Source organism: Zootermopsis nevadensis, unplaced genomic scaffold (genome assembly GCF_977971745.1).
Source record: "Zootermopsis nevadensis isolate Lab colony 2312 unplaced genomic scaffold, Znev_1.0 Znev_ptg000029l, whole genome shotgun sequence".
NCBI classification, from domain to species: domain Eukaryota; kingdom Metazoa; phylum Arthropoda; class Insecta; order Blattodea; family Termopsidae; genus Zootermopsis; species Zootermopsis nevadensis.
In genome coordinates, this window is record NW_028259161.1 from 11,413,422 (window position 1) to 11,428,606 (window position 15,185).

Consider the following 15,185-nt stretch of genomic DNA (forward strand, 5'->3'; position numbering starts at 1 on the left):
GCTGTAAATACCATGAAAAAGAAGTAATAGAAGAATAAACACTACTCTGGAAAAGGAAATATTTGTAATCATACAGCCAGCATAATAACAGTGAAAATAAATGCACATTCTTCGTAACATCTGCAAAAGAAGTCGTGCCAAGCGTACAACCATTATGCCAAACATTCAATGTGACTATGGGTAGGACAATGACTGACAAATGTAGGACACCCCATTTATACAGAGTGGAACAAGCAAGGTAAAGAAACCCTCTGCTATGAAGACAATGCGTAAGATTAATTTTATTGAAATCTGTTTTAAAATATCGACGAATCGTCGGTATTAGTTTTCGCCCGTTTCTTGTTGAAAGCTTCTCCTCAAGAATTATTCAAGTTGTTAACAAAAATTAAAAGTCTAGGCTACTTTGAAACCCAATACAGAAAATATGGAAACAAATTAAAAGTGAAAAAATAGAATGCCTTAAAATATTCTACAAAAGTTATCAGTGTACCGAATGAATTAACCAGTAGCCGCGCGGCCTCGGGCGTGAGCCTTGATTGCTCGGACATCGGGATCATGGATTCGAATCCCGATCAAGGTATGGCTGTTTGTCCTCTGTAGGTAGAGGCCTTGCGATGGACTGATCACTTGTCCACGAGTCCTGCTTTCTACATAGGAATACTATGCTTCTTTCTGGCTAGTATCCATAACTCGTGTTCCCGTTAACCTTACAAAACCGTAGAACAATAATCAACGTGAGCTCAGATTAAAAGACGAAGAGATTTCGAAGTAGAACAAAATCCTTCCGGGTGGTTCTTTTCGTAACGAATTCACGTACTATTTCGTGATATCAAATGTCCCGAGTCTGTGTTTTCTTGACCTCTATGTATACGGTCGCGAGGTCGTTATTGACAGCAAGAGTAACGCAGTTAGTGGATAATTTCTAACTAAGCCTGCTTATTTTGGGCGTTACTGGTTTTTAAATAACTTATACGAATCACTGATCTTCTAATTTAGCTTGCGTAAAAAGTCGTTCTTGTTTCCTGTCCCTTGCTTTTTAATTACTGCAGTCCTTTAGAAGTATTAATCCGAGCGGATATTCTGGAATCCAATTTTTGGAATGTCGGGTAATTTGGTAAGCCTTGTGTTACAAATAGAAAGTTAACCTTTCAAGAACACGATTTGTCGTACGTTAAATTACAAATAAAATTTAAAACAAAGTGCAGAAAACTTCTGGCAGACTGAAGTTGCATGTATCAGCATCTGAATAAGAGTCCTGCAGACTAGCACGAACAAAAGCTGGCAGTGAAGGAACATGCCCCTCGATGCTACTCAATAGGAAAGGAATGAGGAGAGCGAGCAAGTACATCAATCATCTCGTACAAAGAGAGCAAGAAGTAGCAGATCTGGCCAGACAGCCTGGCGACACGACCGGTTGGTTCTCTCTCGCCACAGCCGGAGAGCATACAAAGCTCAGGATCTCCCAAGGGCAAGATTCGTTTATTTTAACCTCATTTTGTACTGCCTGACAGCAAATGTATGAGATGAAATGAAACGTGTTTAACAACTTAGCTAACTCTGGGCAAGGATCAACCTGAAACGTCTATCTAAACTTCTTGACGATCTGATATGTCTATTACCGACAAATCAGACGCGAAAAAAACAGCGTTGTTCACACATAATGCCTTTTCTTACTACTAAAGTTCAATGGTGTTAAATAACAGATATCCAGTATTTACGAAAAATGACTGGATTTTACTAATCGAAGTAGGCTGTATTAAAATACGCTTCCTATGGTCAGCCACTTTATAAAACGATTTGCAGAATTTTACCTGCACAGAGTACCAATGAGTCACAAAAGTAAGAAAATTTTTATTTTTCGTCTACTAAGTGTTAGCCGGGCTAACACGGCTAATTGGTTAACATGAACGCACCATCCCTTAACCTGAAACTCTGGTATCCATCATTGCCATCATGATAGTTTGGAGGAACAGTGCCGGCGTACAGTATATGCTAGGACAGATTACGTATTGACTGTGTCCACCATCAACTATATACCTCAGTCTGATATAAATGAGAAAAAACTTAAATTAACGAATGGAGAAATTTTCTTTGGTCACTGTCTGGTCATTTGGTCAACGTCGGGATAAACAAGACACGACATGTCGGAATTTGTTAATATTACTGTCTTTCCATAATTCTCTGCTGAGGTGCCATCATAGTGATTAATATTTGAGGTTTCATTGCGGTGGCATGTTCATGTCATTTTTTTGTACTAATCCACCTTTCGTCTATTAAAGTGTTCAGTGACACGGCTAACATTATCAAAGAAGACAATCAAAACAGTATCTGTCCCGTCTAACTGATGATTGAGACATTGCCAGCCTCCAAATTGTCGTACATATTTTTCATCCGTACAATATTCAGTGTCTCAATACGTTTCTCCCATGGTAAATGATTGTTTGGAAACAAGTGGAATCAAACATTTCTGCTTTAAGATTCAGCAACGCAACATTTTTGCCCACACAATGCATTCATGGATTTTTTATGATTTTCAGAATAAACACAGATTATTTCCCTTAAACAGCGTTAACCAATTGATCTTTGTAAAGAAGCGGCATTGTGTTTTCTGTGCGGTAGGAACTGAAACTTTAACAAGGTGGATATTCCGTATTATAATCTTTTTCGAACATCTGTATTTTCTGTATAAACAAACTGAACTTCGGCTCCAATGAAAAATACACATGCAGAAATACGAGAATCCAGTTGCGTTGCAATGTGTCATACAACTAAATTGAGTTGAAATCTGTTCGTGACCAGCATTTATGCCAATTGTAAAATGCCTAAGCACTTGGATATAAACATTCAAATTAATCTAGAAGACAACAAAAAAATTACGCCTAATAGGAATATTTCACTGGAAAAAAGATGAGGCAAAAAGTGAGAGAAAACTTGAACTGCGTTTCCTTTAATGTTACCACAACTATCTGGATTAAATATTCTTAATCAGTGGGTCTAGCGGTTTGTCAATTTAATTGGTAATGTAACCGCAAATGTGAATGTGCAAAGAAAATAAAGAGTCGAATGTTGGTTAAGAAGGAAGGAAGGGAGGGACAGAGGTTCTGAAAGTTACCAAGACACTATAAAAGGACAATATATCCATGGTGGCGCACCTGTTCAGTTAAGTCACACACTACTCTGCTGGCAAAGAGCAGCTTGTCCAAGATTCGTGCGCTGCATACAAAACATGAGACCAGTAACAACAATAAATCAACAGTTAAACATTAACTGGTGTTCAGGTTCACAATGGGTTCGATGGCATGACATGACAAAGACTGATCGGACATAAAATGAACATGTAATTCCACAAATAAGAACAAATATACCCAAGATCTATAAAAACGTAGTACTAGGCCTAAAAAGTATTCTGACAATTTGGTCTATGAATTTGGAACGGTGGCTGTCCTTTCATATTTCGATATTAAGGATGTCAAGTTGGTTAATTTAAACGTGGCCAGTATTCGTCCTGCGGACTGCATAATGCTGTCTGTTTTGCCGATGTGATTAAGAGAAAAAGCATGTAAACAGCCAATAACAATTTTTGGACAAATTACAGACAAGTTTCCTGCTAAGTGAATCCTGATTCTTAGACTAACGATATCGTATCAGCTGCAGAGGTCAGATCCATAAAGCGTCAATTTACTGAGAAATGCATTAAATGGCACAAACCCATAAAGAGATTATACGTATTACAAACAATATTATAATACACACAGACCTATCTGGTTATAACAACTAATTTGTTTGCATATTAAAAGGCGTATTTTTTACACGTCACAGTTTGCAACTGAAAGTGAGCAGGTAGGATTTAGTATATAAAGTAGTGGTTCTCAACCGGTGTGCCGCCAAGCTTTGAATACAAGTATAATTATATGAAACTAAATATGTGAATTAAAAATCAAATAATTTTAAGAGCATGTTTAGGTGATTAGTTAAATTTAATCACTTTTCTGCTTGACGATAATTTTATATCTTATACCATAAATGACATCACTTTAATAAATATTTAAGTCTATATTACACTCCCTTTTACACCTAACTAATTAACTAACTAACTAGATGGCTTACGGAACCTGAAGGTTCATCAACGAATTAACCAAAGCCTTCCACCGGTCCCTGTCCTGGGCCAGCAAAATCCAATAGCCTTTAACTCCCATACATCCCGCCTGACATTATCCTCCCATCTACGTCTAGATCTCCCCAGCCGTTATTTCCCTCAGGCTTCCCGACAAATACCCGGTCCACACCTCTTGCCCCATCCATGCTCGCCACATGCCCTGCCCATCTCATTCTCGTTGACTTAATCACCGTGACAATATTTTTGGAAGAGTACAAATTTTTAAGTTCATCATTATGCCCTTTAACAACTGAATCATTTATTGTTTTAATGATAACACAAATCACATATTGACGTACGAAATAAACTGTATTACGCTGTCTTATATTCAGATACTGTCGCAAGGTGTATGGAATTACGAAGACTACCATGTTGTACATTAAAAGAAACATTAATAATAAAAAACACCTTCCCAAGAAAACACTCCTCCAAGCCTTATCGCAGCTTGTAGCATTGCCATATCTACAATTCCAACACTAACTGTGAATGGACAGATGAAATATGCCAGCTGAATTACGGTTTGGTGAAGTAACGCCAATATTCTGTGCACACGGTGCAGATAAATTACACAAATAGCTATAAATACAAGTCAAGAGCCTGTGAACTGCTTTATTTCCTAATTCGAATCGTCTCATTCATAAGTCTCAGGCAAGCTTGTACATCCGCATATATGGTTCCAAGGATTGACAGCCTCCTATCATTTATGACGACGCAATATAACCGCTTCAGAACTGATAAGCAGGCCTGCTAGTTCATTGGTGAAGCCCAACACTCACAATTTTCCCAGTGTACAATGAGACCAAGAGTTAAGATTAGCACTCTTGCTTCGTATTCGGGAAGACCCGGGTTAAAACCTCGGTCCAGAGACTGGTAATCCTGACTGACGTCTCTGGTGGTTTTCCACAGCCCCTCGAGGCAAATACCTGGATAGTGCCTTAAATTAGGCCACGACTCCTTTCACATATTTCGATGCTATATATTCTGAGCTACTCACGATGTAGTTAAATAAACCACAGACAATTAAAAATAGACAAATGAGTGACTCGTAATAATGCCCACCTACAAAAAAGAACATTCACTAAGTCTAATGTGTCTGCTGTAATTCTGAAAATATCAAAGCTTGGGTTCTTAGCATTATGACCGCCCTTTGTCCTTGGAAATATAAGTTCGTGACCTGCACAACTTCAGCCTTGTCCACCGTCGTCGTTATCATTGACGTAAATGGGTTCCATGTTTTGCTGCTCGAGAACTAAGCTACACTATGAGGGTTGTTAGTAACACGGAATTGGTAACAACAGAAAACAACATGGACCAGCTACAAAGAACATCAACATTACTCATTCTATCACTGAATGGAGGATCGTATTAAAATTTGTTCGTTATCATAAACAAAAACTGGCAAAATTATTACTGTCTGCCACTCATGCAGTTATTTGTGCTTACAAAGTTTATTTATAGATGTTAATACAATGTTAGGAATACAGCATGATGGCAGCAGACCCGGATCTTTGCCATGGGTCAGTGAGGAGGTAAAATAGCCAAGCAGTGACGTAACCACGACCAGAACAAGGAGGGCTCTTGTCTCGAGCATTGAATCTCGCACATGTGCCATGAACATGACATGACTTAACACTTGATCATGACGGAAACATTCCACAGTAAACCGTTTCAAACATAGGTCACATATTCACCGCACGAGCAAGGAATATTTCAAACATGCTTTCTCCTAATACTTCTTAATGAATGACGCAGATCAGAAAAGAACCCGCTAGCATTATACGGTGTCGTCATACATGCGTACGTAAACAATAATTGAAGAGATTAAATAAATAAAATACGCAAATAAAAAATTACGTTTAGCACGAGCCTGTTTGCCCTTGGACACGATAAAACACACTCCAACCACGTTTCGACTAGTTTCGGGCCTGTGTGTTTTGCTTAGGCATGTATGACTGACAAGCCTTCTGAAAACATACACCAACAAAATAAAAACAGTTTCTCTAGCTGTTTTATGAGGGCTGAAATTTTCACGACGATGATAGTGTAAATTGTCTTCTGGGTTGTGATGCCATGAACCAAAAGATACGCAGTTTCTATACTTATTCACTTCTCAAAAATACAACTGGTGTCTCTGCCAGTCATTATGTATGGTAGTGGAACATGAATCCTAAGATCACAAGATCAGCAAAGAACACAGAATACAAGCCTAAGGTTTCTGAGATGAATGTTAGGAATTACACTGAGGGAAAATACTAAGAAGTAAAGAAATACAGTAATGTTTACAAAAAGAAACTATAACAGAAGATAATTCAAAGACGATTATTTTCAACATAGGGGACAAATGTCAGCTGAACAATGACCGTGGCTGGCAAGTTTAACGTGGCAGCATTGGTGGGCGAAGGGAACAATTACAGCAGTCTCGAGACGAGATCTTCTGCCAAAGTCTTCTCACGAAAGAAGAAATTAAGTACGAAATTCTTTTCTGTCTCGCTGCATACATGGTTAACATTCAACGCTTGTTTTAATCAAACTCTTCTACAACTCCTGGCAAATATCACCCTTAAAATAAAGCAAAAATTCTTTATTTGTCTATCACACTGATCGCGCGTTTGAATCCCGCTCGGGGCATAAATGTATGTTACGCGTTTTACTCTGCTGTGTTCTGTGTTAAGTACAGACCTTGCGATGGCCAAATCCCCCGTCCAAGAAATCCTACTAATGTCAAGGTGATTTACAGTTCTATAATTCGAAACTGAAAGAGACCAGCTGATGATGAATAATTATCATTCATTCGTGGAGATTAACAATTTCAGTACCCGGATACTGAAGCAATAAATGGTCCTTACATAAGTATCTACATTGTAGCTAGAACTGCGTTCACGGTAGATAAAGTTGTTACTGATCAGAGGGTTAAAATGTGCTGAACTATTTTGCTGTCCGTATTTCATGAAAACACAAACATATTCCAGAAAACAGTATTCCATACAGTACGTTGAAATTGTGTTTTTCGTCAGGAATAGGAAGCAACTTTTTGTATAAATTCATACAGACAAGTAAACGAAGTATTCAAAGATTCACGATAAGTAAACAAACCGTTAATGAACTTATCTTTCAAATTGCTCAAACATATCACTGGCAGCTATAATGTAATCAGCGTCTTGTCAATGATTCTCGGTACGAGTAAAAAAGCTAGCTACTCCCACGTTCTCGCTGGTAGATTGTGTGGGACGCAGCCGTGTTACAACTGCTAATTCAGCTCTCGACCTCCATGTAGTAGAGCGAACCTTGACCAATACATATGAATTCCTGTTTCATATTTGGTCACAAATCACGTTCACAATACAACGCGAGATAAACGATTTGTGTTTCAAATAACAGCTATTTTCATTTGTGTATCAAGGCATGCTGACTGAGTAGACTGTAGGATTTTTCAAGGGCAACGACAGAGTTTATGAGGACTGCACAGCAAAGCTAAGTCTTAATTATTCTGAATTATCGGCTTGATAATCGAAATATCGAATCCATATACCGAGCTGTGAGTAATGACTTTTAAACTTGTAAAAAATACGTGTATCTCTTTTTGCTTGGACTGATTACTAGTAATTAAAGACGAGACCATTCGATTTACAATTCCACCAGCAGTTACCATGATGGGAACAATATTATGTAAAAGGGATAGCACATTTATTTCTTTGTCTTTGTATACTTTACAGTAAGAACTCAGTTTATAAAAACAATTGCCGGCATCAAGAAGTGTGGTATTTAATAAAATGACTCACGTATATGAAACAATGAAAATCGTATTTGAAAATTGCAAAGCACATGAATACAAGTTTTGATCAAACTGTCAACGCAGTTTTTACAAGACTTCATGGCCGTCGGGGAAGGGAAAAAAGTCTGCGCACCTGTGGTAGGTAGTTGACCACCAACCAAGCAGAAGTAATTTCCCATACACTGACAAAACTTTGCTATATCCCTTATGGCTACAGACTAGACCCGTAACAACCAAATGGTACTACGTCTTGTATATGATAATTGGATGCTGCTCGCAAAATTCCAATCACGAAGAGCTGCAGTCCACTCTGAGGCAATAATTATATTTCAGCCATATAAGATGCAATTACCTATACGATGACTCCATTCTGATGTATACCTCGAACACACCCATTGCGGTATTTTTATAAAGGACTAATACAGACAGAACACACACACACACACACACACACACACACACATATATATATATATATATATATATATATATATATACAATTTTACACATGTATACATTTATCAAGATCCACGTTTGAGAGACTGCTTGGCGCCCAACGGGGGGCTGTAGATCTCTCTAGATGGATGATCTGTAATTATATCTGAAGCCATAACCTAGTGGCAAAAAACTTCATTCCACTGTTTTTATTTTTATAGTTATTTATTGCAGAATTAATTACAGTATATTCGTCCGACGTCAAGACACCTGCTCTAAATTAAGAATGGTTGTAACTTTTATTTTTCAGTACATGTGACGCGCAAAGGATAAACGACCAGAGGACCACGTGCGTTACATTAAATTATAAAATAATGAATATCACAGTCCTAAATAGTTGCCTATGGTATTCTGAACAACTGAGGCTGACTCCATGAAACATAGTGCTTCTTAAGCTAACAATACTCTTATATAGTAAAGAAATTCCCAGCCTTTTATGGGACCTGAAGATGCATTACCGTGTTCACAAAAGTCTGCCACAGATCCCTGTCCTCTACCAGATTAATCCAATCCATATCCTCCAAACCAATTTTCCTAAAATGCATTTTAATATTATCCTCTCATCCATGCCTACGTCTTCCAAGTGGTCTTCTCCGTCCAGGCTTTCAAACACAAATTTTAATGCATTTGTCGTCTCTCTCATGCACGTTACATGCCCCGCGCATCTCCCATCTTTGACTTAATTATCCTAATAATATTTGGCGAAGAGTAAAACTCATGGATCTCATAATTATGCAATTAAATTTTCTCCAGCCTCCTATCTTAGGACCAAACGGTACAAATGGGGTGAAAACAAAATCTTATAACTAAAACTTTAACATGATTCTAATCTGAATCAAATATCTACCAGTTAAGGACCAATTCTGTAGACATTCACACGAGTCCATTAAACTTTAAGCGTAGGTCAGAAAGTGTGCACACAGCGTAACTATTCCGTTCCCTCTATTATTGCTTGTGGACTTTCAGTTCGTGAATGATGACTTTTGATTTCCACTTGTAAATAGAGTTACAAGACCTCCAATAAAACGTTAATGAAAACCAGTCCCATCGGTTCTCGAACACTTGCGGCAAAAGTGGCTTTGATATAAAATGTGAGTTCCATATTCATCTACAACTCTTGATCTAAACATTTTTTCGCTCCGATAAATATTTAGGGCGTTACGCTCGAGGCGTGCGCGAAACCGCGTGTGGGGCGTCAAGTAAAATGTCCCTTATTGTTCGATGCCTAACAACAAGTGGAATGTGTCAACAACTTTTAGTAAAACTACCAATATCAAATTCCAAACAAATTACGTTCATACATGAGGACAGAGAAATGGCAGTTTTTCAACTTTTAGTTGCGAAAGCTCCAAAAAACCTAAACACTTTATTGTTGTACTGAAACTTAAATCACATAAAACAACAGTAACAAAATGTTATTTATTTTACTGTCATTAATATTTAAAACGTATTTTACTATATTTATAAGTCCAAGCAATTGTGTTGTGAATTAACTAGAGAAGGTTTCGACGTTCTAAGAAATAAAAAAAGTAGAAAGCGACGTTTAAAACAAACATTACTGTCTGCAATGGAATGCCTTCATATACTGAGATTATACAGGAATTTACCCTCTTCACCAACTCACTATCCCGAATAGAAAAACGCAACACATTGTCTGCATTATCTGATAATCGAGAATTGATACAGAAGAACATCAAAAGTAAACACGCTTGAGGACTGGCTAATTTATATAATATGGGATGAGACTGTTACAAAGACATACCGCCGAAAAGCTGTTGATGACGTAAACAGCATAAAACGAAAGGAGACTGTCAGACGTTTTACCCCAGCAGCACTGTTCATTCATAACGAGTGTTTTAACATAATAATATATCTTCCAGCTAGACATCCCTCATCTCGTTCCGGAGCGGTTGACCAATGATTACAGGGAACAACGGGCAGATTTAAACCACATAACGAGATAGCGTCTTACTTTTCTTTTATACTCTCAACGTATATTCCAAATTGCTGCAGAAATTATTTCTTTCTTTCTGGTACTGCATCACTCATCAACAGATCAGCAATAAACTTCATGGAATTTATATGGACAAATAAAGTAGCCTACAATACACTTCACTTAAACTTAGAAGATTGCCTTCTAACCACTTCATTAATGCCATTAAATAACAAATAACTTGTCGTTTTTCAGTAATATTTTTTTCTGTTACCAGAAGGACGAGAGGGCACTGCCTGGGAGCATTCACAGTCGAAAATTTGTCTCTGTTTCTCCCTGTTAAGTGTAGTGTATCTCACTACACCCCAAAATTTGTCTTCTCTCTCACCCATTCGGCTTTAAGGTGTTAAGAGGAATAAGCTCTCGTACCAACACCGTTTCTATTCACTGAATTCGTTGAGAAATAAGACCATTTATCGATTACATTACAAGTTCCACGTCCCCACAAAAGACAATAAGAGATGTAATAAATAATTTTGATATCGCTGAATTTATTCCACGCTTATCCCATTTCAATAAGAAAAGTCACAGACTGCAAACAAATTATGAATATTAATTCTGAAGGGTTCTGATGATGACGTAATGCAATCTGCGTTGGTGGGGTTCTGGACTTTGTCCATAGTCTGATGTTTCGAGAACTACATCTTTTCCTCGTCTTCAGGAACTTACTCTGTGGGATCCGTCAGAATGAGCTGATCCCAATTACTGGACCATTGTTTGTTTTATGACAGACGACGGACAAGGTCCAAAACCCAACAATCCAGATCATGAAATATTAGTTGCAATTTCTTTAACTTTATGAAAACTTCTCACTAGAAGAGTTGTGCATTTATGCAGACTGTTTTCATTAGATCAAGTGATGGTGAACTAAACCTAGAAGTAAGATTTCAGGTTGTCACGGTACCGAGTATGAAGGTTCTTGCTGCCTTCGTCATCAGGGCCTGATGACGAAGTTAACAGATGAATTCAACAGAGATTAATAGAACTCTTGTCCCGTAGGTTCTGGTTGCTTTAGGCGATGTCAACAGACAAGAAGCAACAAACCATCCAACATGGCTGTTCTCTCTAAATCGGTAGTGGACTGACACGCTGTTAAAACAAGTCTGAGATAACCATTAAAACCTTTTATCTACGGCCAAAACATCGCACTTATTATTGTAAATGCACCCTGTTTTTGTTATCCTCGGAAAATACTTCAACCAACCAATTTGGGGGTAGAAAACATTAACATCGGCCAATTTTATGGGTGGAGCAAACAAATATTCACTCATAAGAACACACAAAAAGAAACGTTACCACAAAAATGTCCCCGGATTCGTCTAGTGTGGTCCGAAATTATTCGCCTACGTACCGGTACAAGAATGCTGACTGACAGCAAATGTTAATTAGCTGTACGTTTCTTAGAACTTCATTAATAAGATTTATTTTTAAGTTATCCAGTAGTCTCAAGGCGGGCTTGTCGGTCTCCTATGTTGATAGTCATTAGGAATTTCCGTTGCATTTATAAGTCATTTTGAACCAACTGACCGCCCGTTCAGGTTTCATACCAGTTGCTGTTTTATCCTAAAGGTCAGCTAAACTGAATGGCATACCGTGGCGAACTTCACTCTGGAGAAAGGAAAACACGATCGCCAACAGTTACTCTGCAGCAATCTGTCAGAGCACTTGTACCCTATGCCTCGGACCCAGTTTCGATTCTTTTTCAGTGTATGCAGTATTTATAGTGGACATGGCTGCTTTGTACATGCTCCATTCTCACTATCACCAACAACAGTAGATATTCAGATAATCCTAAAACGAAGCTGTCACTCGGTAGGATTTGAGGTTCTTACGGCGTAGAGCACGAAGATGGTTGTCTTCTGGGTTGTAGCGCCGTGTAGTCTGGTAGACGTTCACAAACGTTTCAGAGGTCCTTCCTGCCTCCATCATTATGCCGCCCTGATGACGGAGGCACCAAGGACCTCTGAAACGTTGATAAACTTACACCAGACTACACGGCGATACAACTCAGAAGACAACCATCTTCGAAACTGTCTCTCCTTGCACTTGAAACCAATACATTCTTACTTGTTAAACGTAAGCGTACACAAGCAAGACATTGCATAAACGAATGACCCTACTGAACGTCCTTTCTAACAGGACCATTACATATAGGACTGAGTTTCTCGTAACTAACCTTGGGCTTAAGTATGTTTCAATTGAATAAATGTATGATGCCACTGAGTGGAACCCCTTTGCGATATTACTAGAGACCATACGTTGCGGTCGAGTGGTTAGTACTCCTTTACATTCGACAGACCCAGGGTTCAAATCTCCGCCTGGAGACCGGCTACCCTTACTGAAGGTTTTCGTGGTTTCCTTAGTGCCTCCAGGTATATGCGACGATAGTACGTCGAACTAGACTACGACCGTTTCCTTCCACACCCCTTCCAACTCATAACTTATTATCCATCCTATAATTCGACACTGTGGACAGCGTAGTTAATAAACTAAAAAATATATAACATTAGGAACATCCAACGTAGCCTAGTTTAATGTTCAGAAGCTCAAGCAGTCTACACAGCATATATATATATATATATATATATATATGTATGTGTATATATATATATATATACACATGCACACAGTGCGTTCACTAATAAAGTTGAACGCAACTGTCGCTTCCCGGCTCCAAGATGGAACCGCATTGCATTACTCGCCACCGAACACTACGTGTTCCTGGTATCGCTACATACAAACAATAATCGACTCATCTATATAAAAGCTGTTCCTGCCTGGAGCTGGGAAGTGATAGTTGCGTTCAACGCACCGTACTTTGCCAGTCATTTACAAATGGGGCAAAGAAACGTACATGATCCCTCTCTTCGGGGCCTCGAGAAACAGCGGAATGTAAAATGAGTCTCAGCATGGGTGTTTCGCATTATTCATGTCGGCTACCAGGTGATACAGATGGTTGTTATTCATCAGACACATCACTGTCCCCCCCCTATCAGTTGTCTCTTACGGGTATCGGTAGAGTGAACGTGTCAGTATTCAAGGATTCGCTATCACATTAGCCCTTGTTCTATTACGATTTTCAATCTGGGGCAGTTCTTTACACTTGGGTTAGCGGAAGGGAGGTCCATCACATTCTGGAGCATGGGAACCAGATCTTCACATTTCATTCGTACTTCTTTTAGAGCAACGCTTCACTTTGTACTTGGTTGGCCAATTATAGGGCTATTATGATATCGATGACGATTACTTAATATTTCTATGACCTTTGCATACAAAATTTGAATAAGGAAAGCACACAAATGATAGATTGTAACGGCCCATTAATTTAGTTAATTCGTAAACTTCTACGTAGTTTGTTTTAAGTGTCTCGTAGATGTCTTATCTTAAAGCAACTTACAGTAAGGGGGATCGTTACCATGCTTAACAAGATACCGACCATGTCGCACACTACAGCAATAACCGCAACAAAATAACAGAACGGGTGTAACACGAAATAACGCGTCTTCGAATTTACCTTAATTAGGCAAAGAGCTAACGTCACAATAGAAACGGATATTATGACAATTTTGCCTTTCAGGTTAACATTTCAAAGTAAAATGTTATTCAAAATATTAATTCAAAAGGGTTGTGTCCGGGTTACTAGGTACTTGCATACTAATTCAAATGCACAACTAGGTACGCAATATAAATTTTCAATGCACTTACATTTGTAATCGACGAGCATCGAAAGCTAAGAGTCAAATGTAACCGTTTCTTATTTCAGATGCAACATCCGCATTTAACCCGGATCTTGGCGTGCTCTCTGCTCGTCAGCATGATCATCACAAGTTTATTAACAAGTCGTACGTCGGGGCTGGCTGTCGGACATTCGCTTCATAAGCGCTCCTTTTTTGAAATCCAGTGTAAAGGTGTTTACGACAAGAGCATCTTCGCTAGGTTGGACCGAATCTGTGAAGACTGTTACAACCTCTTCCGTGAGCCACAGCTGCATTCCCTTTGCAGGTATGTTCTCTTCAGTTTATACTTCACTCACATAAAGGTTTGAATTCCAATTTGAGAATAACGCGTGGTCTTTAAATTCATGTCTTCTACGATGTTGCTCATTTCAGTCTGGTAAATATTTATCGACGTTACAGAGGTGCTTCCTGCCTTCATCATCAGACTACACGACGCAATAACTCACAGGACAGCCATCCACATACTCGCCACCATGAGAACCAAAAATCTCACAATGTGTGGTCTTATTGCTTTCTTGACTGGCGGGTTTTGATCTTGAACACCAACTAACACATTAAAATTAGTCGAATAAAAATAACTGTATGAGTTAACTCAAAATATGATTAATTAGATATAAATTTGATGGCCATTAAACTAGTGAAATTACTGAACAGCACATCTATCTCTTGCTATGTGTTTAATAACGGCCCTGGCAACGAGTTACAATTTAAATTTATCCAATTTTAAATTTCTTCAATATACATCAGAGTAGCTTGTCATTAATATTTATTTGACTGCAGTAAACATCGTAAACCCAACATTAATGAGCATATCTTCTTTATTACGCCGTCTCCTTTACAAGAGGTTGGCGACATATTATGAAAAGGATCCTTCCATCCTTTTCTCGGACTGGGACCTGTTCATATGTTTTTTAGGCAGGTGATACAGAAGTGGTTTGCCATAATGAGCATATAGATCGATGAAATTATAGTAATTACACGAGATAAAACATTTATATCTACGTTCACATTTATGACAAATTTTGAGTGACA

General features: G+C 38.4%; 2 protein-coding genes across 10 annotated transcripts in view; one reads left to right on the forward strand and one right to left on the reverse strand.

The window, feature by feature from the left end:
- Positions 1 to 15,185, reverse strand: part of LOC110838745 (peroxisomal leader peptide-processing protease) — a 103,243-nt gene that overhangs the window by 81,626 nt on the left and 6,432 nt on the right. The window lies entirely within an intron of this gene.
- The window catches only part of ITP (ion transport peptide), a 67,779-nt gene that overhangs the window by 48,661 nt on the left and 3,933 nt on the right, over positions 1 to 15,185 (forward strand). For all 3 annotated transcript variants that reach the window (XM_087358111.1, XM_087358113.1, XM_087358112.1), the window contains exon 2: positions 14,180 to 14,418. In XM_087358111.1, the coding sequence (XP_087214237.1) occupies positions 14,180 to 14,418 (239 nt within the window). The remainder of the gene's footprint in view (positions 1 to 14,179; positions 14,419 to 15,185) is intronic.